The sequence below is a fragment of the Scyliorhinus torazame genome, chromosome 1, assembly GCF_047496885.1.
Source record: "Scyliorhinus torazame isolate Kashiwa2021f chromosome 1, sScyTor2.1, whole genome shotgun sequence".
Taxonomy (NCBI): Eukaryota; Metazoa; Chordata; class Chondrichthyes; order Carcharhiniformes; family Scyliorhinidae; genus Scyliorhinus; species Scyliorhinus torazame.
Genome location: NC_092707.1, coordinates 419,023,369 through 419,050,925, shown reverse-complemented (window position 1 = coordinate 419,050,925; position 27,557 = coordinate 419,023,369). Strand labels below are relative to the sequence as shown.

The following is a 27,557-nucleotide window of genomic DNA, read 5'->3' as shown; positions in this document are numbered from 1 at the left end:
GGACTTCCAGGACCAGGGCGTAATTTTGAAAGTTACAGAACCGACTGACTGGGTCAGCTCTATGGTGTGCGTGAAAAAACTATCCGGCTAATTACACATGTATTGACCCCAAGGACCTCAACCGCAATATTATGAGAGAACACTATCCCATTCCAAAGCGCGAAGAACTCACCTGCGAGGTGGCTCGCGCCAAATTTTTCACCAAGCTAGACGCATCCAAGGGGTTCTGGCAGATCCAACTCGACGCATCCAGTCGGAAGCTCTGCACCTTTAACACCCCGTTTGGCCGGTATTGCTACAACCGGATGCCGTTTGGCATCATCTCTGCATCGGATGTGTTCCACAGAATAATGGAGCAGATGATGGAAGGTATCGAAGGGGTTTGCGTATTTGTGGACGACATCATCGTCTGGTCTACCACCCCGCAGGAGCACATTGATTGCCTCCAACGCGTTTTCAGACAAATCCATGAGCATGGCCTCCGCCTCAACAGGGCCAAATGCTCCTTTGGTCAAACAGAACTTAAACTCCTCGGAGACCACATTTCACAGTTTGGCGTGCAGCCAGATGCTGACAAGGTATCTGCCATTAAGGCCATGAAGACACCGGAGGACAAGAAGGCGGTCCTCCGCTTCCTGGGCATGGTCAATTTCCTGGGGAAATTCATCCTTAACCTCGCCTCCCACGCCACGGCTCTCAGGAACCTGGTTAAGAAGACGACCGAGTTCCAACGGCTCCCCGCCCACGAACAAGAATGGCGGGAACTCGGGGCGAAGCTGACCAAGGCCCCGGTGTTGGCATTTTTCGATCCAGCCAAAGAAACAAAGATCTCCACGAATGCCAGTCAGTCCGGCATTGGAGCAGTGACAACGCCTCCTCATGGGCTCCTGTCGCATACGCGTCACGTGCAATGATGCCCACCGAACAGAGCTATGCGCAAATTGAAAAAGTGTGCCTGGGACTTCTTACCGGAGTCGTCAAATTCCATGACTATGTCTATGGACTCCCAAAGGTCACAGTCGAGACAGACCACAGGCCACTGGTCAATATCATTCAAAAAGACCTTAACGACATTCTCCTTAAACTCAGGCGGTACGACTTCAAACTTGTCTACACCCCGGGTAAGGAGCTCATCGTCGCCGATGCACTCTCCCGATCTGTCACCACACCCTGCGACCCAGCGGGCTTCGTGTGCCAAATTGATGCTCAGGTGGCATTCGCCGCATCCAATCTGCCCGCCACGGACGAACAACTCATCCATGTTCGTTGTGAGACGGCCAACGATCCCCTGCTCCAACCTGTCATGCGTCACCTGACAGACAGGTGGCTCAAGGGCCAATGCCCTCAATTCTATAACATTAAAGATGACCTGGCGGTGGTCGGTAGAATTCTACTGAAGCTGGACAGGATCGTCATTCCGCACAGCGGAACCTCGTCCTTGAGCAGCTCCATGAGGGCCACCTGGGAGAGCAGAAATGCCGCCGACGGGCCCGTGAGGCAGTGCACTGGCCTGGAATCAACGAGGACATTGCCAACGCCATTCGTAACTGCCCATCATGCCAGCGTTTCCAGCCTGCTCGCATGTGCCACACATAGTTAGCAACATTCACATACTACATTATTTATTGCCACGAACACACATTGTTTTAGAAAAGGGGGGATGTCATAATATACACATCAGTATATGATGGTGCAGAGACACACACTGACTGACACACTGCAAGGCCAATCAACACACACAACACAGCAGCCAATCCCCAGTTAGGGCACGGTCACTATAAAGGCAGAGGGCACTAGTTTCCCCGCTCATTCGGGATGCAGCCTCTGAGAGAGACAGAGCCCGCAGTCAGTCGCACAAACATCCACCATGTGCTGGCAGTATAGTACCCAACACATCAGCCGGGTCGGGGAATCCCCCGGGTGAGGCGCGAATCCTGCCCCGACGCCGACTGCCCTATTATCCGGCGCTGTTTTTCGGGGCTGGCAGGATTCCCACCACTCCGGACGGGGGCCATTGACAGTGCCCCCCCCCCCCCCCCGCCAATTCTGCGGGCCAGGCTGAGTGGCCGTAAAGTTTTGGCCAGTCCTGCCTTGCGTGAATTACTCACCTCACTCGCGACTGGACCTGGCAGGTAAGTATGTGGGGTCGGTCCTGGGGGGGGGGGGGGGGGAGGGGGGGAGGGGGGGGTGCGCGGGAGGATCCGTCCCCAGGGGGGCCCCATGGTTGCCTGTTCCGCGATCGGGGCCCACCGATCTACGGGGGGGGGGGGTTCCGTGGGGGGCCCCTTTCGGGCTCTGCCATATTGCCCGGGGGTCCGCGCATGTGCGAGGTCACGCCGGCCGGTCTGCGCATGTGCGAGGTCACGCCGGCCGGTCCGCGCATGCGCGAGGTCACGCCGGCCGGTCCGCGCATGTGCGAGATCACGCCGGCCGGTCCGCGCATGTGCGAGGTCACGCCGGCCGGTCCGCGCATGTGCGAGGTCACGCCGGCCGGTCCGCGCATGTGCGAGGTCACGCCGGCCATTCCGCGCATGTGCGAGGTCACGCCGGCCATTCCGCGCATGTGCGAGATCACGCCGGCCGGTCCGCGCATGTGCGAGGTCACGCCGGCCATTCCGCGCATGTGCGAGGTCACGCCGGCCATTCCGCGCATGTGCGAGGTCACGCCGGCCATTCCGCGCATGTGCGAGGTCACGCCGGCCATTCCGCGCATGTGCGAGGTCACGCCGGCCATTCCGCGCATGTGCGAGGTCACGCCGGCCATTCCGCGCATGTGCGAGGTCACGCCGGCCATTCCGCGCATGTGCGAGGTCACGCCGGCCGGTCCGCGCATGTGCGAGATCACGCCGGCCATTCCGCGCATGTGCAAACTCTCGCCGGCCCTTCCAGCCGGCACCATCCCCTTCGGCGTCAACCTAGCCCCTGAGAAATTGGAGAATTGCTCACTTTCGGGGGGTTGGCACCGGTTTTCCCGCCGGCGAGGGGACTTAGTCCCAGACTCAGAGAATCCTGCCCCATGCTAATGTTACCCCACTGTTTAAAAAGGGAGGGAGAGGGAAAGCAGGGAATTCTAGATCGGTTAGCCTGATGTGGATCATGGGGAAAACCTCAAAGATTTTATAGCGGAGCTCTTGGAAAACAGTGACAGGATCAAACAGGGTCAGCATGGATTTGTGGAGAGGAAATCAAGCTTGACAAACCTACTGGAATTCTTCCTGGATGTAACTGGGAGCATTGACGAGGGGGAACCAGTGGATGTGGTTTATTTGGACTTTCAGAAGACTTTTGATTACAAGAGATTAGTGTGTAAAATTAAAGAGCATGTGATTGGGGGCAGTGTATTGAGATGGATACAAAACGAGCGAGTAGAAATGAAGCAAAGAGTAGGAATAGTGGGATCGGTGCTGGGACCCCAGCTATTCACAATATATATTCATGATTTAGATGAGGGAACAAAATGTAGCGGCTGATATTTCGACATGGAGGCCACGTGTTCGCACCATAGTGAACGCCGTCACGTTTCACGACGGCGCGAACAGGGCCTGGGAACGACCTATTCAGGCCTCCACAGGGGGCCAGCACAGCACTGGAGCAGTTCACGCCGCTCCAGCCTCCTTACGCGGCGCCAAATAGCGTCACGCCAACCCGCGCATGCGCAGTTGGGCCGCACCATCCTGCGCATGCGCGGGGGACTTCCTCCGGGCGCCGGCCCCGACCAAACATGGGGTTGGTGTTCAGGGGCCGGTCGCGCCAGGAAGTAGGCCCGGGGGAGGGGGGAGAAGCCGGCCCGCCGATTGATGGGCCCCGATCGTGGGCCAGACCCCATCGGAGGCCCCCCCCTGGTTAAAGAGCCCCCCACCCCCCTCCACAGGCCGCCCCCGAGCGTTCCCGCAGAGTTCCCACCAGCGCCGTTCACCCTCTGTCGTGTCGGAGCGGCCGCTCGGCCCATCCGATCCGCCGATTCCAGCGGTTCGCGGCCAGCGCCACGCCAAACGTGCCGGCGCGAATGCCACCGATTCTCCGCACCTCAGAGAATCACACGCCGGCGTCGGGGTGTCATGGCGCGGTTGCTCCGATTCTCTGGTGCGGCGCGGGGCTCGGAGAATCGCCCCCCGTAACATCTCCAAATCTGCAGATGACACATAGCTGGCTGGGCCAAAATGTGGCAGATGCAGTTTAACGTGGATAGGTGTGAGGTCATGCATTTTGGTCGGAAAAATGGGAAGGCAACTTATTATCTAAATGGGGAGAGACTTCGGGGAGCTCCGATGCAGAGGGATCTGGGTGTCCTAGTGCATCAGTCACAGAAAACTAGCACGCAGGTGCAGCAGGTAATAAAGAAAGCAAATGGAATGTTGGCATTTATAGCGAAAGGAATTGATGGCAGGATTCTCTGGCTGCCCCTGCCCAGCGACCGGAGAATACCAGCCGAGGTCAATGGACTTCTCCATTGTCCGCCTCTCGCCCGCGGCATTCCTGCGGCGGGCGGGGAGGAAGAATCCAGGGCAGAGTGTAAAGGTAAGGAAGTGTTGGTGCAACTATACACGGCCTTGGTGAGACTGCACCAGGAGTATTGAGCACAGTTTTGGTCCCCTTATTTGAGGAAAGATGTAGTGACATTGGAGGCAGATCAGAGGAGGGTCACTAGATTGATTCCAGAGATGAGGGTTTGTCGTATGAGGAGAGATTGAGCAGTTTAGGCCGATACTCTCCAGAGTTGAGAAGAATGAGGGGAGATCTAATCGAGGTGCACAAGCTGCTGAAAGGTTTGGAGAAAGTAGACGTGGAGCTGATGCTTCCTCGTGTGGGGCATTCTAGAACCAGAGGTCATGGTCTTAGGAATAGAGGGAGCAAATTTAAACAGATTTCAGGAGAAACTCCTTCTCCCAAAGGGCTGTGAATCTGTGGAATTTGCTACCCCGGAGTGCGGTGGATGCTGGGACAGTGAGTAAATGTGAGGAGGAGTTAGGCAGATTGGTAATGGGTTGAAGGGTTATGGAGAGCGGGCAGGACGGTGGAGTTGACGCCAGCCATGATCGAATTGAATGGTGGAGCAAGCTCGAGGGTCTGAATTGACGACTGCTGCACCTCGTTCGTATGTTCTAATGCACTAAGGAAGAACTATTCTGTCTAATTCCACCTTCCAGCTCTCGGTCTGTAGCCCTGTCAGTAACAGCACCTCCAGCACAAGTCTGGTGTTCCTGGTTAATCAGGGGGTCAGGGGTAATGGGGAGAAGGCAGGAGAATGGGGAGGAAAAACGTATCAGACATGAATGAATGGCGGAGCAGATCTGGTGGGCCGAATGGCCTAATTCTGCTTGTGTGTTTTATGGTCTTATGGGTGGGAGGGTGAGCTGTGAGGAGGATGCAGATCCTTCAGTGTGATTTGGACAGGTTGAGTGAGTGGGCAAATGCATGGCAAATACAGAATAATGTGAGGTTACCATTTTGGGAGCAAAACCAGGAAAGCAGATGAATATCTGAGTGGCCAAAAGCTAGGAGAGGGGAATGTGCAATGACATCTGCGTGTCCTCATACAGGGAAGCATAGAGGTACAGCAGGCGGTAAAGAAGACAAATGGTATGTTGGCCTTCATTGCGAGAGGTTTCGAGTATAGAAGCAGGGATGTGTTGCTGCAATTACACAGGGCCTTGGTGAGGCCACACCTGGAGTATTGTGGGCAGTTTTGGTCTCCTTCTCTGAGGAAGTATTTTCTTGCCATAGAGATTAAAGCTGAACATTTGTTTGTGTGTGTCTCCTAATGATCACAGTCCATTGCAGTTACAGTGTGTGATGTGGAGATGCCGGCGTTGGACTGGGGTGAGCACAGTAAGAAGTCTTCCAACACCAGGTTCAAGTCCAACAGGTTTGTTTCGATGTCACTAGCTTTCGGAGCGCTGCTCCTTCCTCAGGTGAATGAAGAGGTCTGTTCCAGAAACACATATATAGACCAATTCAAAGATGCCAGACAATGCTTGGAATGCGAGCATTAGCAGGTGATTAAATCTTTACAGATCCAGAGATGGGGTAACCCCAGGTTAAAGAGGTGTGAATTGTCTCAAGCCAGGACAGTTGGTAGGATTTCGCAGGCCAGATGGTGGGGGATGAATGTAATGCGACATGAATCCCAGGTCCCGGTTGAGGCCGCACTCATGTGTGCGGAACTTGGCTATAAGTTTCTGCTCGGCGATTCTGCGTTGTCGCGGGTCCTGAAGGCCGCCTTGGAGAACGCTTACCCGGAGATCAGAGGCTGAATGCCCTTGACTACTGAAGTGTTCCCCGACTGGAAGGGAACATTCCTGCCTGGTGATTGTCGCGCGATGTCCGTTCATTCGTTGTTGCAGCGTCTGCATGGTCTCGCCAATGTACCACGCTTCGGGACATCCTTTCCTGCAGCGTATGAGGTAGACAACGTTGGCCGAGTCGCACGAGTATGTACCGCGTACCTGGTGGGTGGTGTTCTCACGTGTAATGGTGGTACCCATGTCGATGATCTGGCACGTCTTGCAGAGATTGCCATGACAGGGTTGTGTGGTGTCGTGGTCACTGTTCTGAAGACTGGGTAGTTTGCTGCAAACAATGGTTTGTTTGAGGTTGCGCGGTTGTTTGAAGGCAAGTAGTGGGGGTGTGGGGATGACCTTGGCAAGATGTTCATCGTCATCAATGACGTGTTGAAGGCTGTGAAGAAGATGTCGTAGTTTCTCCGCTCCGGGGAAGTACTGGACGACGAAGGGTATTCTGTCGGTTGTGTCCCATGTTTGTCTTCTGAGGAGGTCGGTGCGGTTTTTCGCTGTGGCGCGTTGGAACTGTCGATCGATGAGTCGAGCGCCATATCCCGTTCATGTCGCATTACATTCATCCCCCACCATCTGGCCTGCGAAATCCTACCAACTGTCCTGGCTTGGTACAATTCACACCTCTTTAACCTGGGTTACCCCATCTCTGGATCTGTAAAGATTTAATCACCTGCTAATGCTCGCATTCCAAGCATTGTCTGGCATCTCTGAATCTGTCTATATATGTGTTTCTGGAACAGACCTCTTCATTCACCTGAGGAAGGAGCAGCGCTCCGAAAGCTAGTGACATCGAAACAAACCTGTTGGACTTTAACCTGGTGTTGTAAGACTTCTTACTGAATTACAGTGTGTGTCTCCGAATGAATACAGCCCATTACAATTACAGTTTGTGTCTCCGAATGAACACAGTCCATTACAATTACAGTGTGTGTCTCCGAATGAACACAGTCCATTACAGTTACAGTGTGTGTCTCTGACTGAACACAGTCCATTACAGTTACAGTGTGTGTCTCCGAATGAACACAGTCCATTACAGTTACAGTGCGTGTCTCCGAATGATTACAGCCCATTACAGTTACAGTGTGTCTCCGAATGAACACAGTCCATTACAGTTAGTGTGTGTCTCCGAATGAATACAGTCCATTACAGTTACAGTGTGTGTCTCCGAATGAACACAGTCCATTACAGTTACAGTGTGTGTCTCCTAATGATCACAGTCCATTACAGTTACAGTGCGTGTCTCCGAATGATCACAGCCCATTACAGTTACAGTGTGTCTCCGAATGAACACAGTCCATTACAATTACAGTGTGTGTCTCTGACTGAACACAGTCCATTACAGTTACAGTGTGTGTCTCCGAATGAACACAGTTCATTACAGTTACAGTGCATGTCTCCGAATGATCACAGTCCATTACAGTTACAGTGTGTGTCTCCGAATGTATACAGTCCATTACAGTTACAGTGTGTGTCTCCGAATGAACACAGTCCATTACAGTTACAGTGTGTGTCTCCCAATGATCACAGTCCATTACAGTTAGAGTGTGTGTCTCCGAATGATCACAGTCCATTACAGTTACAGTGTGTGTCTCTGACTGAACACAGCCCATTACAGCTACAGTGTGTGTCTCTGACTGAACACAGCCCATTACAGTTACAGTGTGTGTCTCTGACTGAACACAGCCCATTACAGTTACAGTGTGTGTCTACGAATGAACACAGTCCATTACAGTTACAGTGTGTGTCTCCGAATGATCACAGCCCATTACAGTTACAGTGTGTGTCTCCGAATGAACACAGTCGATTACAGTTACAGTGTGTGTCTCCGAATGATCACTGTCCATTACAGTTACAGTGTGTGTCTCCGAATGAACACAGTCCATTACAGTTACAGTGTGTGTCTCCGAATGAACACAGTCCATTACAGTTACAGTGCGTGTCTCCGAATGATCACAGCCCATTACAGTTACCGTGTGTGTCTCCGAATGATCACAGTCCATTACAGTTACAGTGTGTCTCCGAATGATCACAGCCCATTACAGTTACAGTGTGTGTCTCTGACTGAACACAGCCCATTACAGTTACAGTGTGTGTCTCCGAATGAACACAGTCCATTACAATTACAGTGTGTGTCTCCGAATGAACACAGTCCATTACAGTTACAGTGTGTGTCTCCGAATGAACACAGTCCATTACAGTTACAGTGTGTGTCTCCGAATGAACACAGTCCATTACAGTTACAGTGCGTGTCTCCGAATGATCACAGCCCATTACAGTTACCGTGTGTGTCTCCGAATGATCACAGTCCATTACAGTTACAGTGTGTCTCCGAATGATTACAGTTACAGTGTGTGTCTCTGAATGAACACAGTCCATTACAGTTACAGTGCGTGTCTCCGAATGATCACAGCCCATTACAGTTACAGTGTGTCTCCGAATGAACACAGTCCATTACAGTTAGTGTGTGTCTCCGAATGATCACAGTCCATTACAGTTACAGTGCGTGTCTCCAAATGAACACAGTCCATTACAGTTACAGTGTGTGTCTCCGAATGAATACAGTCCATTACAGTTACAGTGTGTGTCTCCGAATGAACACAGTCCATTACAGTTACAGTGCGTGTCTCCGAATGATCACAGCCCATTACAGTTACAGTGTGTCTCCGAATGAACACAGTCCATTAGAGTTAGTGTGTGTCTCCGAATGATCACAGTCCATTACAGTTACAGTTTGTGTCTCCGAATGAACACAGTCCATTACAGTTACAGTGTGTGTCTCCGAATGAATACAGCCCATTACAATTACAGTTTGTGTCTCCGAATGAACACAGTCCATTACAGTTAGTGTGTGTCTCCGAATGATCACAGCCCATTACAGTTACAGTGTGTGTCTCCGAATGAACACAATCCATTACAGTCACAGTGTGTGTCTCCGAATGAACACAGTCCATTGCAGTTACAGTGTGTGTCTCCGAATGATCACAGTCCATTACAGTTACAGTGTGTGTCTCTGACTGAACACAGCCCATTACAGTTACAGTGTGTGTCTCCGAATGATCACAGTCCATTACAGTTACAGTGTGTGTCTCTGACTGAACACAGTCCATTACAGTTACAGTATGTGTCTCCGAATGAACACAGTCCATTACAGTTACAGTGTGTGTCTCCGAATGAACACAGTCCATTACAGTCACAGTGTGTGTCTCCGAATGATCACAGTCCATTACAGTTACAGTGTGTGTCTCCGAATGAACACAGTCCATTACAGTTACAGTGTGTGTCTCCGAATGATCACAGTCCATTTCAGTTACAGTGTGTGTCTCCGAATGAACAGAGTCCATTACAGTTACAGTGTGTGTCTCCGAATGAACACAGTCCATTACAGTTACAGTGTGTGTCTCCGAATGAACACAGTCCATTACAGTTACAGTGTGTGTCTCCGAATGATCACAGTCCATTACAGTTACAGTGTGTGTCTCCGAATGATCACAGTCCATTACAGTTACAGTGTGTGTCTCCGAATGATCGCAGTCCATTACAGTTACAGTGTGTGTCTCTGACTGAACACAGCCCATTACAGTTACAGTGTGTGCCTCCGAATGATCACAGTCCATTACAGTTACAATGTGTGTCTCCGAATGATCACAGTCCATTGCAGTTAGTGTGTGTCTCCGAATGATCACAGTCCATTACAGTTACAGTGTGTGTCTCCGAATGATCACAGTCCATTACAGTTACAGTGTGTGTCTCTGACTGAACACAGTACATTACAGTTACAGTGTGTGTCTCCGAACGATCACAGTCCATTACAGTTACAGTGTGTGTCTCTGACTGAACACAGCCCATTACAGTTACAGTGTGTGCCTCCGAATGATCACAGTCCATTACAGTTACAGTGTGTGTCTCCGAATGATCACAGTCCATTACAGTTACAGTGTGTGTCTCTGACTGAACACAGTCCATTACAGTTACAGTGTGTGTCTCCGAATGAACACAGTCCATTACAGTTACAGTGTGTGTCTCCGAATGAACACAGTCCATTACAGACACAGTGTGTGTCTCCGAATAATCACAGTCCATTACAGTTACAGTGTGTGTCTCCGAATGAACACAGTCCATTACAGTTACAGTGTGTGTCTCTGACTGAACACAGCCCATTACAGTTACAGTGTGTGTCTCCGAATGATCACAGTCCATTACAGTTACAGTGTGTGTCTCCGAATGAACACAGTCCATTACAGTTACAGTGTGTCTCTCTGACTGAACACAGCCCATTACAGTTACAGTGTGTGTCTCCGAATGAACACAGTCCATTACAGTTACAGTGTGTGTCTCTGACTGAACACAGCCCATTACAGTTACAGTGTGTGTCTCCGAATGATCACAGTCCATTACAGTTACAGTGTGTGTCTCTGACTGAACACAGTCCATTACAGTTACAGTGTGTGTCTCCGAATGATCACAGTCCATTACAATTACAGTGTGTGTCTCCGAATGAACACAGTCCATTACAGTTACAGTGTGTGTCTCCTAATGATCACAGTCCATTACAGTTACAGTGTGTGTCTCCGAATGAACACAGTCCATTACAGTTACAGTGTGTGTCTCCGAATGAACACAGTCCATTACAGTTACAGTGTGTGTCTCCGAATGAACACAGGCCATTACAGTTACAGTGTGTGTCTCCGAATGAACACAGTCCATTACAGTTACAGTGTGTGTCTCCGAATGATCACAGTCCATTACAGTTAAAGTGTGTGTCTCCGAATGAACACAGTCCATTACAGTTACAGTGTGTGTCTCCGAATGAACACAGTCCATTACAGTTACAGTGTGTGTCTCCGAATGATCACAGTCCATTACAGTTACAGTGTGTGTCTCCTAATGATCACAGTCCATTACAGTTACAGTGTGTGTCTCCGAATGAACACAGTCCATTACAGTTACAGTGTGTGTCTCCGAATGAACACAGTCCATTACAGTTACAGTGTGTGTCTCCGAATGAACACAGTCCATTACAGTTACAGTGTGTGTCTCCGAATGATCACAGTCCATTACAGTTACAGTGTGTGCCTCCGAATGAACACAGTCCATTACAGTTACAGTGTGTGTCTCCGAATGATCACAGTCCATTACAGTTACAGTGTGTGTCTCCGAATGATCACAGTCCATTACAGTTACAGTGTGTGTCTCCGAATGAACACAGTTCATTACAGTTACAGTGTGTGTCTCCGAATGGACACAGTCCATTACAGTTACAGTGTGTGTCTCCGAATGAACACAGTCCATTACAGTTACAGTGTGTGTCTCCGAATGATCACAGTCCATTACAGTTACAGTGTGTGTCTCCGAATGATCACAGTCCATTACAGTCACAGTGTGTGTCTCCGAATGATCACTGTCCATTACAGTTACACTGTGTGTCTCCTAATGATCACAGTCCATTACAGTTACAGTGTGTGTCTCCGAATGAACACAGTCCATTACAGTTACAGTGTGTGTCCCCGAATGAACACAGTCCATTACAGTTACAGTGTTTGTCTCCGAATGAACACAGTCCATTACAGTTACAGTGTGTCTCCGAATGATCACAGTCCATTACAGTCACAGTGTGTGTCTCCGAATGATCACTGTCCATTACAGTTACACTGTGTGTCTCCTAATGATCACAGTCCATTACAGTTACAGTGTGTGTCTCCGAATGAACACAGTCCATTACAGTTACAGTGTGTGTCTCCGAATGAACACAGTCCATTACAGTTACAGTGTTTGTCTCCGAATGAACACAGTCCATTACAGTTACAGTGTGTCTCCGAATGATCACAGTCCATTACAGTTACAGTGTATGTCTCCGAATGAACACAGTCCATTACAGTTACAGTGTGTGTCTCCGAATGAACACAGTCCATTACAGTTACAGTGTGTGTCTCCGAATGAACACAGTCCATTACAGTTACAGTGTGTGTCTCCGAATGAACACAGTCCATTACAGTTACAGTGTGTGTCTCCGAATGAACACAGTCCATTACAGTTACAGTGTGTGTCTCCGAATGATCACAGTCCATTACAGTTACAGTGTGTGTCTCCGAATGAACACAGTCCATTACAGTTACAGTGTGTGTCTCCGAATGAACACAGTCCATTACAGTTACAGTGTGTGTCTCCGAATGAACACAGTCCATTACAGTTACAGTGTGTGTCTCCGAATGATCACAGTCCATTACAGTTACAGTGTGTGTCTCCTAATGATCACAGTCCATTACAGTTACAGTGTGTGTCTCCGAATGAACACAGTCCATTACAGTTACAGTGTGTGTCTCCGAATGAACACAGTCCATTACAGTTACAGTGTGTGTCTCCGAATGAACACAGTCCATTACAGTTACAGTGTGTGTCTCCGAATGAACACAGTCCATTACAGTTACAGTGTGTGTCTCCGAATGAACACAGTCCATTACAGTTACAGTGTGTGTCTCCGAATGATCACAGTCCATTACAGTTACAGTGTGTGTCTCCGAATGATCACAGTCCATTACAGTTACAGTGTGTGTCTCCGAATGAACACAGTTCATTACAGTTACAGTGTGTGTCTCCGAATGAACACAGTCCATTACAGTTACAGTGTGTGTCTCCGAATGAACACAGTCCATTACAGTTACAGTGTGTGTCTCCGAATGATCACAGTCCATTACAGTTACAGTGTGTGTCTCCGAATGATCACAGTCCATTACAGTCACAGTGTGTGTCTCCGAATGATCACTGTCCATTACAGTTACACTGTGTGTCTCCTAATGATCACAGTCCATTACAGTTACAGTGTGTGTCTCCGAATGAACACAGTCCATTACAGTTACAGTGTGTGTCTCCGAATGAACACAGTCCATTACAGTTACAGTGTTTGTCTCCGAATGAACACAGTCCATTATAGTTACAGTGTGTCTCCGAATGATCACAGTCCATTACAGTCACAGTGTGTGTCTCCGAATGAACACAGTCCATTACAGTTACAGTGTGTCTCCGAATGAACACAGTCCATTACAGTTACAGTGTTTGTCTCCGAATGAACACAGTCCATTACAGTTACAGTGTGCCTCCGAATGATCACAGTCCATTACAGTTACAGTGTGTGTCTCCGAATGAACACAGTCCATTACAGTTACAGTGTGTGTCTCCGAATGAACACAGTCCATTACAGTCACAGTGTGTGTCTCCGAATGAACACAGTGCATTACAGTTACAGTGTGTGTCTCCTAATGATCACAGTCCATTACAGTTACAGTGTGTGTCTCCGAATGAACACAGTCCATTACAGTTACAGTGTGTGTCTCCGAATGATCACAGTCCATTGCAGTTACTGTGTGTGTCTCTGAACGAACACAGTCCATTACAGTTACAGTGTGGGTCTCTGAATGATCACAGTCCATTACAGTTACAGTGTGTCTCCGAATGAACACGGTCCATTACAGTTACAGTGCGTGTCTCCGAATGATCACAGTCCATTACAGTTACAGTGTGTGTCTCCGAATGAACACAGTCCATTACAGTTACAGTGTGTGTCTCTGAATGAACACAGTCCATTTCAGTTACAGTGTGCGTCTCCGAATGAACACAGTCCATTTCAGTTACAGTGTGCGTCTCCGAATGAACACAGTCCATTACAGTTACAGTGTGTGTCTCCGAATGAACACAGCCCATTACAGTTACAGTGTGTGTCTCCGAATGAACACAGTCCATTACAGTTACAGTGTGTGTCTCCGAATGATCACAGCCCATTACAGTTACAGTGTGTGTCTCCGAATGATCACAGTCCATTACAGTTACAGCGTGTGTCTCCGAATGAACACAGTCCATTACAGTTACAGTGTGTGTCTCCGAATGACCACAGCCCATTACAGTCACAGTGTGTGTCTCCGAATGAACACAGTCCATTACAGTTACAATGTGTGTCTCCGAATGAACACAGTCCATTACAGTCACAGTGTGTGTCTCCGAATGAACACAGTCCATTACAGTTACAGTGTGTGTCTCCGAATGAACACAGTCCATTACAGTTACAGTGTGTGTCTCCGAATGATCACAGTCCATTACAGTTACAGTGTGTGTCTCCGAATGATCACAGTCCATTACAGTTACAGTGTGTGTCTCCGAATGAACACAGTCCATTACAGTTACTGTGTGTGTCTCCTAATGATCACAATCCATTACAGTTACAGTGTGTGTACCCGAATGAACACAGTCCATTACAGTTGCAGTGTGTGTCTCCGAATGAACACAGTCCATTACAGTTACAGTGTGTGTCTCCGAATGATCACAGTCCATTACAGTTACAGTGTGTGTCTCCGAATGAACACAGTCCATTACAGTTACTGTGTGTGTCTCCTAATGATCACAATCCATTACAGTTACAGTGTGTGTACCCGAATGAACACAGTCCATTACAGTTACAGTGTGTGTCTCCGAATGATCACAGTCCATTACAGTTACAGTGTGTGTCTCCGAATGAACACAGTCCATTACAGTTACAGTGTGTGTCTCCGAATGAACACAGTCCATTACAGTTACAGTGTGTCTCCGAATGATCACAGTCCATTACAGTTACAGTGTGTGTCTCCGAATGAACACAGTCCATTACAGTTACAGTGTGTGTCTCTGAATGAACACAGTCCATTACAGTTACAGTATTTAGCTGCTCCTAACTCTATTTTTGTTACTAAGTTGTGTTAATGCTGATGATATATTTCAGAAGAGGTGCCTTTGAATTTGTTTGTGATAATCGTGCCCTGCCTGCTGATTGTCCTGCTGCTGCTGGTCGGGGCTCTGCTCATTGTGTTCCACATCAAACGCTGGGGGTGTTTTCGAGACGCATCAACGCAGAGCGGGTAAGCTGGACTAATTCAATCCTTCCAAGCTGTGTCAACAGGTGACTGGCTGCTTTTTGAAATCAGTAAATGTCTTCACTTCTATCATGATTTCCACACCCTGCCCCTTTCTTCCTCCTTTCTCTTCCTCTCTCACCTCTTCTCTCCATCCCTTTCCACTGAACATTTCCTTCCTTTCCCTCTGTGGGCCCTGGTTGCCCACTCAATGTAATACCAACACCACCTTGGGCAGGACCGGGTTCTAACCCGCAGTCACCAGCGTCGGCCTTGGGAGCGCCGCGAAGGTGAAAGTCAGGCTTAGGAAGGTTATGGTGCATAAAGCGCCCACTCAGCCCATCATTTCTGGGCGGGACCAAAAAGAGAAAGAAGGTACCGGCCCCTCATTTTACTCTGACTTCTCCGAATCTGGTCGGTACCAGGTTCCAGCTCTTCCGATCCAGATAAATTCTCAATGAGTCGAGCGTTTCGGCTTCAACCAGCAACTTCTGACGTGAAGGGCAGCAACCCACCACCACCTGTGTGATACGATTCTCCTCTGATCCTCCGATCAATCACCTTAAATATCTCAGAATCAGTTCCAATAATTTACCCACTGCTGAAGCCGGACTGACCGGCCTATCATGATCAGGCCTATCTCTCGCACCCTTTTTAAATAATGGGACAACGTTCACAGTCCTCCAATCCCCGAGGATCTCCCCTGTATCTAGTGAGGTTTGGAAAATGATCCTCAGAGATCCATTCTTTCCTCCATGACTTCCTTCAAGAGCCTGGGATACAATCCATCTGGCCCTGGGAATTTATCCACCTTCAGGAATGCCAGTGCTTCCAGTCCTTCCTCCCGCAATATGTTCATTGTATCTAATTTTTCATAAAGATTTGGCACCGCCACCCTTTTTTCTTTGTGTGGATTTGTCTGCACTGCGCCGTAGAACGGGCACAGTGGTTAGCACTGCTGCCTCACAGCGCCAGGGCCCCCGGTCCGATCCCGGGTGACTGCCTGTGTGGAGTCTGCACATTCTCTCCGTGTCTTTCACAGTTCAAAGATTTGCAGGTTAGGTGGGGTTACTGTGTTACGGAGGGAGAGGGCCGAGGTAGCGTGCTGTTTCCGAGGGCCAGTGCAGACTCGACTGGCCGAATGGCCTCCTTCTGCTTCTCCTATCGAATGCCTCCGACTGAGCCGATGCAGTTTTTCCTTCTCACAGCTGTGTCCAGTCCACTTTAGCAGCTCATCCCTCAGCTCTGTAAAAGTCTGTCTTCCCTAATTGAGAACATTTACTCCTGTACAGACTTCGTCCTTTTCCACCAGGATGCTAAGTTAAGTTGTATAATGAATGAAAATCGCTTATTGGCACGAGTAGGCTTCAAATGAAGTGAACAGTGAAAAGCTCCTAGTCGCCACATTCCGGCGCCTGTTCGGGGAGGCTGATACGGGAATTGAACCGTGCCATAAGTGCTGGTGTCCACAGCGTGGCTCAGTCTGTGGCAACCATGGCTGGCGACCACGCCATCATGTCCCAGTCACTGAGGGACGCGCCCCAGATGCAGGGGGGCATTGCCGAGGCCTCCAGAGTATAAGAGCATAAGACATAGGAGCAGAATAAGGCCACTCGGCCCATTGAGTCTGCTCCGCCATTCAATCATGGCTGATATTTTCTCATCCCCATTCTCCTGCCTTCTCCCCATAACCCCTGATCCCCTTATTAATCAGGAACCTATCTATCTCTGTCTTAAAGACACTCAGTGGCCCAGTTACTCAGAGCATCACTGAGGGCGTTGACACCGTGTCCAGTCAATGGGAAGCCGCCAGGACTGGCAGTGCCAGATGTCCCACAGACCTCTGGAGCTCACTCCAGCTGCCCCTCCATCCCATGCAGACCCCCAGGGCACGACGGACAACATCAAGGAGGAGAAAGTGCTGGAGCCCAACCCGGGGCCTGCCAGGGAGATCAAGTACCCAATTATTTTTTACCAATTAAGGGGCAATTGAGCGTGGCCAATCCACCTACCCTGCACATCTTTGGGTTGTGGGGGCAAAACCCACACGGACACGGGGAGAATGTGAAACTCCACACGGACAGTGACCCGGGTCCTCAGCGGCGTGAGGCAGGATTGTAGCCCTGCATCATCGTGCTACCCTCTCCAGCTCTGTCTTAAACACGCTCAGAGAATTGGCCGCCACAGCCTTCTGCGGCAAAGAGTTCCACAGATTCACCACCCTCTGGCTGAAGAGATTCCTCCTCATCTCTGCTTTTAAAATTATTTACAAAACACAGAACACGCGTAACCATCATTCAGAAATCATAATCCGACAACAGATCCCTCTCTGTTCCAACCCAATCTGCTTTTCTGTTATTCAAACAAATCCCCGTCCCACTGACATTTACCATTCCTGAAAGAAGGCGATGAACAGCCTCCATCTTGAAGAGAACCCCTCCTCTGATCCCCTTATGGCAAATTAAATTTTCTCTAAACGGAGGAATTGCGCCAGATCACTGACCCATCCTGGCGTTTACGGCAGCTCTGAGTCCCACCATCCTAACGAGATCCGCCTCTGGGTTATCAAGGAGGCAAAGGCCAAAGTGACAGCCTCTCTCACCACCTCCATCCCGGATCCTCCGACAGTCCAAATAGGCCTCCCACAGGCCCGGAGCAACCCTCATCCTGGAACCACCGCAAGAACTTCCAGAACTCCTCTAACTTCAGGTGGGCGGACAACATGTGGGTACGATTGGCTGGTTTTGCTAACTTTCTCCTTGGTTCAATTGCTCTGTTTTATCACCTTTGCTCTCGAGTCGCCAGGTATCTTTATGATACCGCCACGAGGTTCAAGTCCAAGTAATGATCAATAACCCAATACACCGATTAGTAAGATTCAAATCAAAGCACATTTATTATACACAGTAATCGCTACTCATGCATAAATTCTACGTCTAAGCTACTTCTACAACTAACAGGCCTATACTTAACTTCGGACTGGCCCACCAGGTCAGGGGAACAAATGGCCTTTCGTTCGGGTTCTGAGCCTGCGGGATTCGAAGTTGGTACGGATTGGTAGCTGGGAGCGCCTATCTCGTAGCGAGCGTTGAATTAAGACTTGCGTCAGTCGATGATCACTGCACCGGTCACGGTCAATATTGGTTCGTGTTGCTGGGTGACCCCGGCAGGATGAAGAGAACGATTTGAACTTGGGGGCTCAACTCTTATAGTCCCCAGGGGCTTCCTGCCTTTCGGGGCGAACCCTGTACCTGGTCCCAAGTGATTGGACTTTGTCCCAATCGCTTGGTTCGATTTCTCCAATACTGGAGCGGTTCCCTGATCGATGGGCGGTCTCGAGGTGCTCGTTCACCTCCTTTGTGTTGGCTCCTGCTGGCGCCGAGGAGTCTGGCTTTGCTTTGTGTGTCCAAAATGTTACTTATTGTTCCCGGGGATTGCTCATCAGTATGCAGATGGCTGCTACTTTGTTATGCTGATGGTCGCTGGTATCGATGTTGTCTGGGCTTTCCAGAGGTAAATACACAGCAAACCGCACCTGCTGGTTTCTGTCTTGTTGGCTGACTTTCCCATCAGCCTTTGCCGTTCGCCATTTTAAATCGGGAGCTGGCCAATTTAGGTGGCTACACTGGTCCCCCCGAGCACCGCCCACATCGATCCCCCACCCCGGGAGAAGCCCGGCTGGTCCGAGCCGCTGCCACGTACCCTCTGCACCACTTTAAACTGAAAGAGGCTTTGCCTCGCCCACGAGCAGGTTGAATTTACCCAACGCAGGACCTCACTCCATAACCCCGCCACAACTACACCCCCCAGCTCCTCCTCCCACCTCTGCTTTACATCCTCCTCCGATGCTCTCTCCCTTTCCATTAGCTCCCCACAGATGTACGAGTTCCTAACCTCCCCGACCTCAGGCGGGATTCTCCGCCGACGGATTCTCCGTTTTGCCGGCAGCCCGGGGGGGGGGGGGGGGGGTTCCCCGACGGTGTGGGGCTGCCCCACAATGGCCGGCCGGCGTGACGGAGAATTCCGCCGGCAGGTCGGGGCAGGAAGGTGGCGGGGCGGGGCCCAGAATCCAGCCCCTTGTCTCTGACACAGGGCTGGATTCTCCGATTCTGGAGCTGTATCCCCACACCGGCATGGGGACGCTGGTGTTTTACGCCAGAAACAATGGCGCAAAATGCCACCGATTCCCCGTTTTGCTGGGGGTAAGCAGCACAGCAGCGGAGAGCTCCCGGCTCCTGCTGCCAATACGGCCCCGAGAATTGCCACTGGCCCAATTGGTCAAGATCCTGTTGCAATCTTGTATAACCTTCTTCACTATCCACTCTGCCACCAATCTTGGTGTCATCTGCAAATTTACTAACCATGCCTCCTACATTCTCATCCAAATCATTAATATAGATAACAAATACCAATGGACCCAGCCCCGATCCCCGAGGCACACCGCTGGTCACAGGCCTCCAGTTGGAAAACAACCCTCCACAACCTCCCTTTGTCTTCTGTCGCCAAGACAATTTTGTATCCAATTGGCTACCTCACCCTGGATTCTGTGAGATTTGACATTTTGCAACAACCTACCATGCGGTACCTTGCCAAAGGCCTTGCTAAAGTCCATGTAGACAACGTCGATCGCACTGCCCTCATCTACCTTCTTGGTTACCCCTTCAAAAAACTCAAATTGGTGAGACATGACTTTCCCCTGACAAAGCCATGCTGACATTCCCTAAATATGCCCTTGTCTGTCTAAAAGCCTGTAGATCCTGTCCCTCAGAATACCTTCTAACAATTTACCCACGACAGAGATAAGACTCACCGGTCTGTAGTTCCCAGGCTTATCCCCACAGCCCTTCTTAAACAAGGGCACAACATTTGCTACCCTCCAATCCTCAGGCACCTCTCCTGTGGCTGTCGATGATTCAAATATTCAGCTAGGGGGCCGGCAATTTCCTCTCTAGCCTCCCACAACGTCCTGGGATACATTTCAGCAGGTCCCGGGGATTTATCTATCTTGATGCGCTTTAATACCTCCGGCACCTCCTTCTCTGTAATATGTACACTCCTCAAGTCATCACTTTTTATTTTCCCAATTTCCCGAACCTTCGTGCCTTTCTCAACAGTAAATACTGACGAGAAATATTCCTTTAGGACCTCTCCCATCTCTTGTGGATCTGTACATAAATGACCTTGTTTATCTTTAAGAGGCCCTATCCTCTCCCTAGTCACCCTTTTCCCCTTTATATATCTGTAAAAGCTCTTTGGACTTTCCCTTGCGTATCTGCCAAGACAATCTCATGTCCCCTTTTTGCCCTCCTGATTTCTCTCTTAACTCTACTCCGTCAGGCCCTGTACTCTTCAAGGGATCCACTTGATCTCAGCTGCCGATGCATGTCATATGCCTCCTTCTTCATTTTGACCAGGGCCTCAGCCATCTTTTGTAGATTCGCACGTCAATGACCTTGTAGATCCTGAAGTGAAATGAAATGAAAATCGCTTTTTGTCACAAGTAGGCTTCAATGAAGTTACTGTGAAAGCCCCTAGTCGCCACATTCCGGCGCCTGTTCGGGGAGGCTGGTACGGGAATTGAACCGTGCTGCTGACCTGCCTTGGTCTGCTTTCAAAGCCAGCAATTCAGCCCAGTGCTAAACCAGCCCCAAGTGGCTGCTGACTGAACGACTTGCCAATCTGAATCTACAATCTCTTGCTCACAACACCCGTGCTGACCTTTTACTGTCACGTTTTCCCCACAACTTCCTCTTTTCGCTGCAAATGTTGCCAGCCAAGCAGCAGCGCATTGCGGAAGCAGCAGTGAAAAGGGAAGAGGAGAAGCTTCTCTCTTTTCACACACAATTCATTGTTGGACTTCGCTTTTCGAAGAAAACTCCAAACCCTTTCCTCCATTGCAATGACCTCTCTGCCCTGCAGACACGGTGAGAGTCAGAGTCGCGCTTGTTAACGTGGGAGAAGGGGACTGAACCCGACCCACGTCAGAGAGCTGGTCACGGGGGGCGGGGGTGCAGAAAGGGAATGGGTGTCTGCCAGGACTCCTACAAAGTCTCAGGCAGGTGACCCCGGGCCCCCACTCAGTGGTCGGCTGTCCACTTTGGACACCAGTGAGGGTGCTAGTTCCTCGGAATGCAGTTCGGGCCAGGATTGAGTTGGCACAGACAGCAAATGGGGTCTGACCAGAGCCTTATACAGCCTCAGAAGTACACCCCTGGTCTTGTATTCTACCCTCTTGACATGAATGCTAACATTGCATTTGCCTTCCTAACTGCCGACTGAACCTGCACGTTAACCTTAAGAGAATCGTGAACAAGACTCCCAAGTCCCTTTGTGCTTCTGATTTCCCAAGCATTTCCCCATTTAGAAAATAGTCCATGCCTCAAAGAATAAAGAACAAAGAACAAAGAAAGGTACAGCACTGGAACAGGCCCTTCGGCCCTCCAAGCCCGTGTCGACCATGCTGCCCGTCTAAACTACAATCTTCTACACTTCCTGGGTCCATATCCCTCTATTCCCATCCTATTCATGTATTTGTCAAGATGCCCCGTAAATGTCACTATCGTCCCTGCTTCCACTACCTCCTCCGGTAGCGAGTTCCAGGCACCCACTACCCTCCGTATAAAAAATTTGCCTCGTACATCTACTCTAAACCTTGCCCCTCTCACCTGAAAGATATGCCCCCGAGTAATTGACCCCTCTACCCTGGGAAAAAGCCTCTGACTATCCACTCTGTCTATGCCCCTCATAATTTTGTAGACCTTTATCAGGTAGTCCCTCAACCCCCGTCGTTTCAGTGAGAACAAACCAAATGTATTCAACCGCTCCTCATAGCTAATGCCCTCCATACCAGGCAACATCCTGGTAAATCTCTTCTGCACCCTCTCTAAAGCCTCCACATCCTTCTGGTAGTGTGGCGACCAGAATTGAACACTATACTCCAAGTGTGGCCTACCTAAGGTTCTATACAGCTGCAACATGACTTGCCAATTCTTATACTCAATGCCCCGGCCAATGAAGGCAAGCATGCTGTATGCCTTCTTGACTACCTTCTCCACCTGTGTAGCCCCTTTCAGTGATCTGTGGACCTGTACTCCTAGATCTCTTTGACTTTCAATACTCTTGAGGGTTCTACCATTCACTGTATATTCCCTACCTGCATTAGACCTTCCAAAATGCATTACCTCACATTTGTCCGGATTAAACTCCATCTGCCATCTCTCCGCCCAAGTCTCCAAACAATCTAAGTCCTGCTGTGTCCTCTGACAGTCCTCATCGCTATCCGCAATTCCACCAACCTTTGTGTCGTCTGTAAACTTACTAATCAGACCAGTTACATTTTCCTCCAAATCATTTATATATACGACAAACAGCAAAGGTCCCAGCACTGATCCCTACGGAACAACACTGGTCACAGCCCTCCAATTAGAAAAGCATCCTTCCATTGCTACTCTCTGCCTTCTATGACCTAGCCAGTTCTGTATCCCCCTTGCCAGCTCACCCCTGATCCCGTGTGACTTCACCTTTTGTACCAGTCTACCATGAGGGACCATGAGGGGCAGCACAGTAGCATTGTGGAAAGCACAATTGCTTCACAGCTCCAGGGTCCCAGGTTCGATTCCGGCTTGGGTCACTGTCTGTGCGGAGTCTGCACATCCTCCCCGTGTGTGCGTGGGTTTCCACCGTGTGCTCCGGTTTCCTCTCACAGTCCAAAGATGTGCAGGTTAGGTGGATTGGCCATGATAAATTGCCCTTAGTGTCCAAAATTGCCCTTAGTGTTGGATGGGGTTACTGGGTTATGGGGATAGGGTGGAGGTGTTGACCTTTTGTAGGGTGCTCTTTCCAAGAGCCGGTTCACACTCGACGGGCCGAATGGCCTCCTTCTGCACTGTAAATTCGATGATAATCTATGATTGGCAAAGGCCTTACTGAAGTCCATATAGACAACATCCACTGCCCTACCTGTATCAATCATCTTTGTGGCCTCTTCGAAAAACTCTATCAAGTTAGTGAGACACAACCTCCCCTTCACAAAACCATGCTGCCTCTCATGAATACGTCCATTTGCTTCCAAATGGGAGTAGATCCTGTCCCGAAGAATTCTCTCCAGTAATTTCTCTACCACTGACGTAAGGCTCACCGGCCTATAGTTCCCTGGATTATCCTTGCTACCCTTCTTAAACAGAGGAACAACATTGGCTATTCTCCAGTCCTCCGGGACATCCCCTGAAGACAGCGAGGAGCCAAAGATTTCTGTCAAGGCCTCAGCAATTTCCTCTCCAGCCTCCTTCAGTATTCTGGGGTAGATCCCATCAGGCCCTGGGGGCTTATCTACCTTAATATTTTTCAAGACGCCCAACACCTCGTCTTTTTGGATCTCAATGTGACCCAGGCTATCTCCACACCCTTCTCCAGATTCAACATCCACCAATTTAGGGGCTGGTTTAGCTCACTGGGCTAAATCGCTGGCTTTTAAAGCTGACCAAGGCAGGCCAGCAGCACGGTTCAATTCCTGTACCAGCCTCCCCGAACAGGCGCCGGAATGTGGCGACTAGGGGCTTTTCACAGAAACTTCATTTGAAGCCTACTTGTGACAATAAGCGATTTTCATTTTCAATTTCTTCTCTTTGGTGAATACTGATGCAAAGTATTCATTTAGTACCTCGCCCATTTCCTCTGGCTCCTCACATAGATTCCCTCCCCTGTCCTTCAGTGGGCCAACCCTTTCCCTGGCTACCCTCTTGCTTTTTATGTACGTGTAAAAAGCCTTGGGATTTTCCTTAACCCTATTTGCCAATGACTTTTCGTGACCCCTTCTAGCCCTCCTGACTCCTTGAACATAGAACATAGAACGATACAGCGCAGTACAGGCCCTTCGGCCCATGATGTTGCACCAAAACAAAAGCCATCTAACCTACACTATGCCATTATCATCCATATGTTTATCCAATAAACTTTTAAATGCCCTCAATGTTGGCGAGTTCACTACTGTAGCGGGTAGGGCATTCCACGGCCTCACTACTCTTTGCGTAAAGAACCTACCTCTGACCTCTGTCCTATATCTATTACCCCTCAGTTTAAAGTTATGTCCCCTCGTGCCAGCCATATCCATCCGCGGGAGAAGGCTCTCACTGTCCACCCTATCCAACCCCCTGATCATTTTGTTCCCTTGCTTAAGTTCCTTCCTACCTTCCTTACAGGCTTTGTCTGTTCCCAACCTTTTAGCCCTGACAAATGCCTCCTTTTTCTTTTTGACGAGGCCTACAATATCTCTCGTTATCCAAGGTTCCGGAAATCTGCCGTATTTATCCTTCTTCCTCACAGGAACATGCCGATCCTGAATTCCTTTCAACTGACATTTGAAAGCCTCCCACATGTCAGATGTTGATTTGCCCTCAAACATCCGCCCCCAATCTAGGTTCTTCCGTTCCGGCCCAATATTGTTACAATTAGCCTTCCCCCAATTTCGCACATTCACCCTAGGACCACTCTTATCCTTGTCCACCAGTACTTTAAAACTTACTGAATTGTGGTCACTGTTCCCGAAATGCTCCCCTACTGAAACATCTACCACCTGGCCGGGCTCATTCCCCAATACCAGGTCCAGTACCGCCCCTTCCCTAGTTGGACTGTCTACATATTGTTTTAAGAAGCCCTCCTGGATGCTCCTTACAAACTCTGCCCCGTCTAAGCCCCTGGCACTAAGTGAGTCCCAGTCAATATTGGGGAAGTTGAAGTCTCCCATCACAACAATCCTGTTGTTTTTACTCTTTTCCAAAATCTGTCTACCTATCTGCTCCTCTATCTCCCGCTGGCTGTTGGGAGGCCTGTAGTATACCCCCAACATTGGGACTGCACCCTTCTTATTCCTGATCTCTACCCATATAGCCTCACTGCCCTCTGAGGTGTCCTCTCGCAGTACAGCTGTGATATTCTCCCGCACAAGTAGCGCAACTCCGCCTCCCCTTTTACATCCCCCTCTATCCCGCCTGAAACATTTAAATCCTGGAACGTTTAGCTGCCAATCCTGCCCTTCCCTCAACCAGGTCTCTGTAATGGCAACAACATCATAGTTCCAAGTAGTAATCCAAGCTCTAAGTTCATCTGCCTTACCCGTAATGCTCCTTGCATTAAAACATATGCACTTCAGGCCACCAGACCCGCTGTGTTCAGCAACTTCTCCCCGTCTGCTCTGCCTCAGAGCCACACTGGCCCTATTCCCTAGTTCTCCCTCAATGCTCTCACCTTCTGACCTATTGCTCCCGTGCCCACCCCCCTGCCATACTAGTTTAAACCCTCCCGTGTGACACTAGCAAACCTCGCGGCCAGGATATTCATGCCTCTCCGGTTTAGATGCAACCCGTCCTTCTTGTACAGGTCACACCTGCCCCGGAAGAGCTCCCAGTGGTCCAGATAGCGGAATCCCTCCCTCCTACAACAGCTGTTTAGCCAAGTGTTTAGCTGCTCTATCTTCCTATTTCTAGCCTCACTGGCACGTGGCACAGGGAGTAATCCTGAGATTACAAACCTAGAGGTCCTGTCTTTTAACTTTCTGCCTAGCTCCCTGAACTCCTGCTGCAGGACCTCATGCCCCTTCCTGCCTATGTCGTTAATACCAATATGTACAACGACCTCTGCCTGTTTGCCCTCCCCCTTCAGGATGCCCGCTACCCGTTCGGAGACATCCTGGACCCTGGCACCAGGGAGGCAACATACCATCCTGGAGTCTCTTTCACGTCCACAGAAGCACCTATCTGTGCCCCTGACTATAGAGTCCCCTATTACTATTACTCTTCTGCGCTTTGACCCTCCCTTCTGAACATCAGAGCCAGCCGTGGTGCCACTGCTCTGGCTGCTGCTGTTTTCCCCTGATAGGCTATAACCCCTGAAAGCATCCAAAGGGGTACATAGAACATAGAACAATACAGCGCAGTACTGGCCCTTCGGCCCACGATGTTGCACCGAAACAAAAGCCATCGAACCTTCACTATGCCATTATCATCCATAATCCATATCATCGAACATACCTGTTCGAGAGAGGGACAACCACAAGGGATTCCTGCACTGACTGCCTGCCCTTTCTGGTGGTCACCCATTTCTCTGCCTGCACCTTGGGTGTGACCACATTTATATAACTGCGATCTATGACGCTTTCCGCCACCTGCATGCTCCTAAGTGCATCCAATTGCTGCTCCAACCGAACCATGCGGTCTGTGAGGAGCTCCAGTTGGGTGCACTTTCTGCAGATGAAGCCATCCGGGACACTGGAAGCCTCCCGGACCTGCCACATCTCACAGTCAGAGCACTGCACCCCTCTAACTGACATTGCGTCAATTAATTAGTAAATTAAATTTAAATTTTTTAAAAAAAGTTACTGTTAACTATGTTTCCCACCAGTAGATTTCTAATAGAAATGCGAAAGCTAAATACAGTACTCTCCGATCTCTGGCTTAGATATCCCTCTAAATTATAATTAAGTAATTATGTTTAATTAGTTTACCAATGCTTAATTTTTTTAATTTAGCGTTGATTCCCAACCAGCCAATCAGGTCACAGCTTTTCTGTGATGTCACAGAATTTCACACAATTTGAAAAGGTAATAAAAGTAAAAATGAGTAAAAATCACTTACTTACCTCCCGAGGGTCTCAGACGCTCTCTGTTTCTCTCCCTGCAGATTAAAAGTTACAGGCCAGAAGAAAGAGAGAGAACAAAACAGTCGGGAAAAAGCACCTTCTCCCCCTCTTCACCGAATTACCAAATTCCCACTCTGGATGTGTCTCATAGTTATCATAGATCATAGTTATAGAATTTACAGTGTAGAAGGAGGCCATTTGGCCCATCGAGTCTGCACCGGCTCTTGGAAAGAGCACCCTACCCAAGGTCCACGCTTCCACCCTATCCCCATAACCCAACACTAAGGGCAATTTTGGACACTAAGGGCAATTTATCGTGGCCAATCCACCTAATCTGCACATCTTTGGACTGTGGGAGGAAACCGGAGCACCCGGAGGAAACCCACGCACACACGGGGAGAACGTGCAGACTCCGCACAGACAGTGACCCAAGCCGGGAATCGAACCTGGGACCCTGGAGCTGTGAAGCAACAGTGCTAACCACTGTGCTACCGTGCTGCCCTGTCTCGCTCCGGCTGTGTCTCCTTGACCTGCGCAGAGCCTCCATTTCTCCTTCCACATTGTATTCCATCTGCCACTTCATTGCCCGCTCTCCTAGCCTGTCCAAATCCTTCTTTTTTTTTTGAAATATATTTTATTAAAGTTTTTCGATCAAAAAGAATTTTCCATTTTTACAACTTTGCAACAAAATGTACATTGACTGTTATTTAAACAATATATTAACTATAAACAAGTGCAGAAAAAGAAATAGTAACAT

The 27,557-nt window shown here is 49.4% G+C and overlaps 1 protein-coding gene across 1 annotated transcript in view; it reads left to right on the top strand.

Annotated features, from left to right (window-relative positions):
- LOC140428634 (junctional adhesion molecule C-like) overlaps positions 1 to 27,557 on the top strand; it is a 196,793-nt gene that overhangs the window by 135,776 nt on the left and 33,460 nt on the right. Inside the window, exon 4 of the mRNA XM_072515303.1 lies at positions 15,040 to 15,175. Coding sequence (XP_072371404.1) covers positions 15,040 to 15,175 — 136 coding nt within the window. The remainder of the gene's footprint in view (positions 1 to 15,039; positions 15,176 to 27,557) is intronic.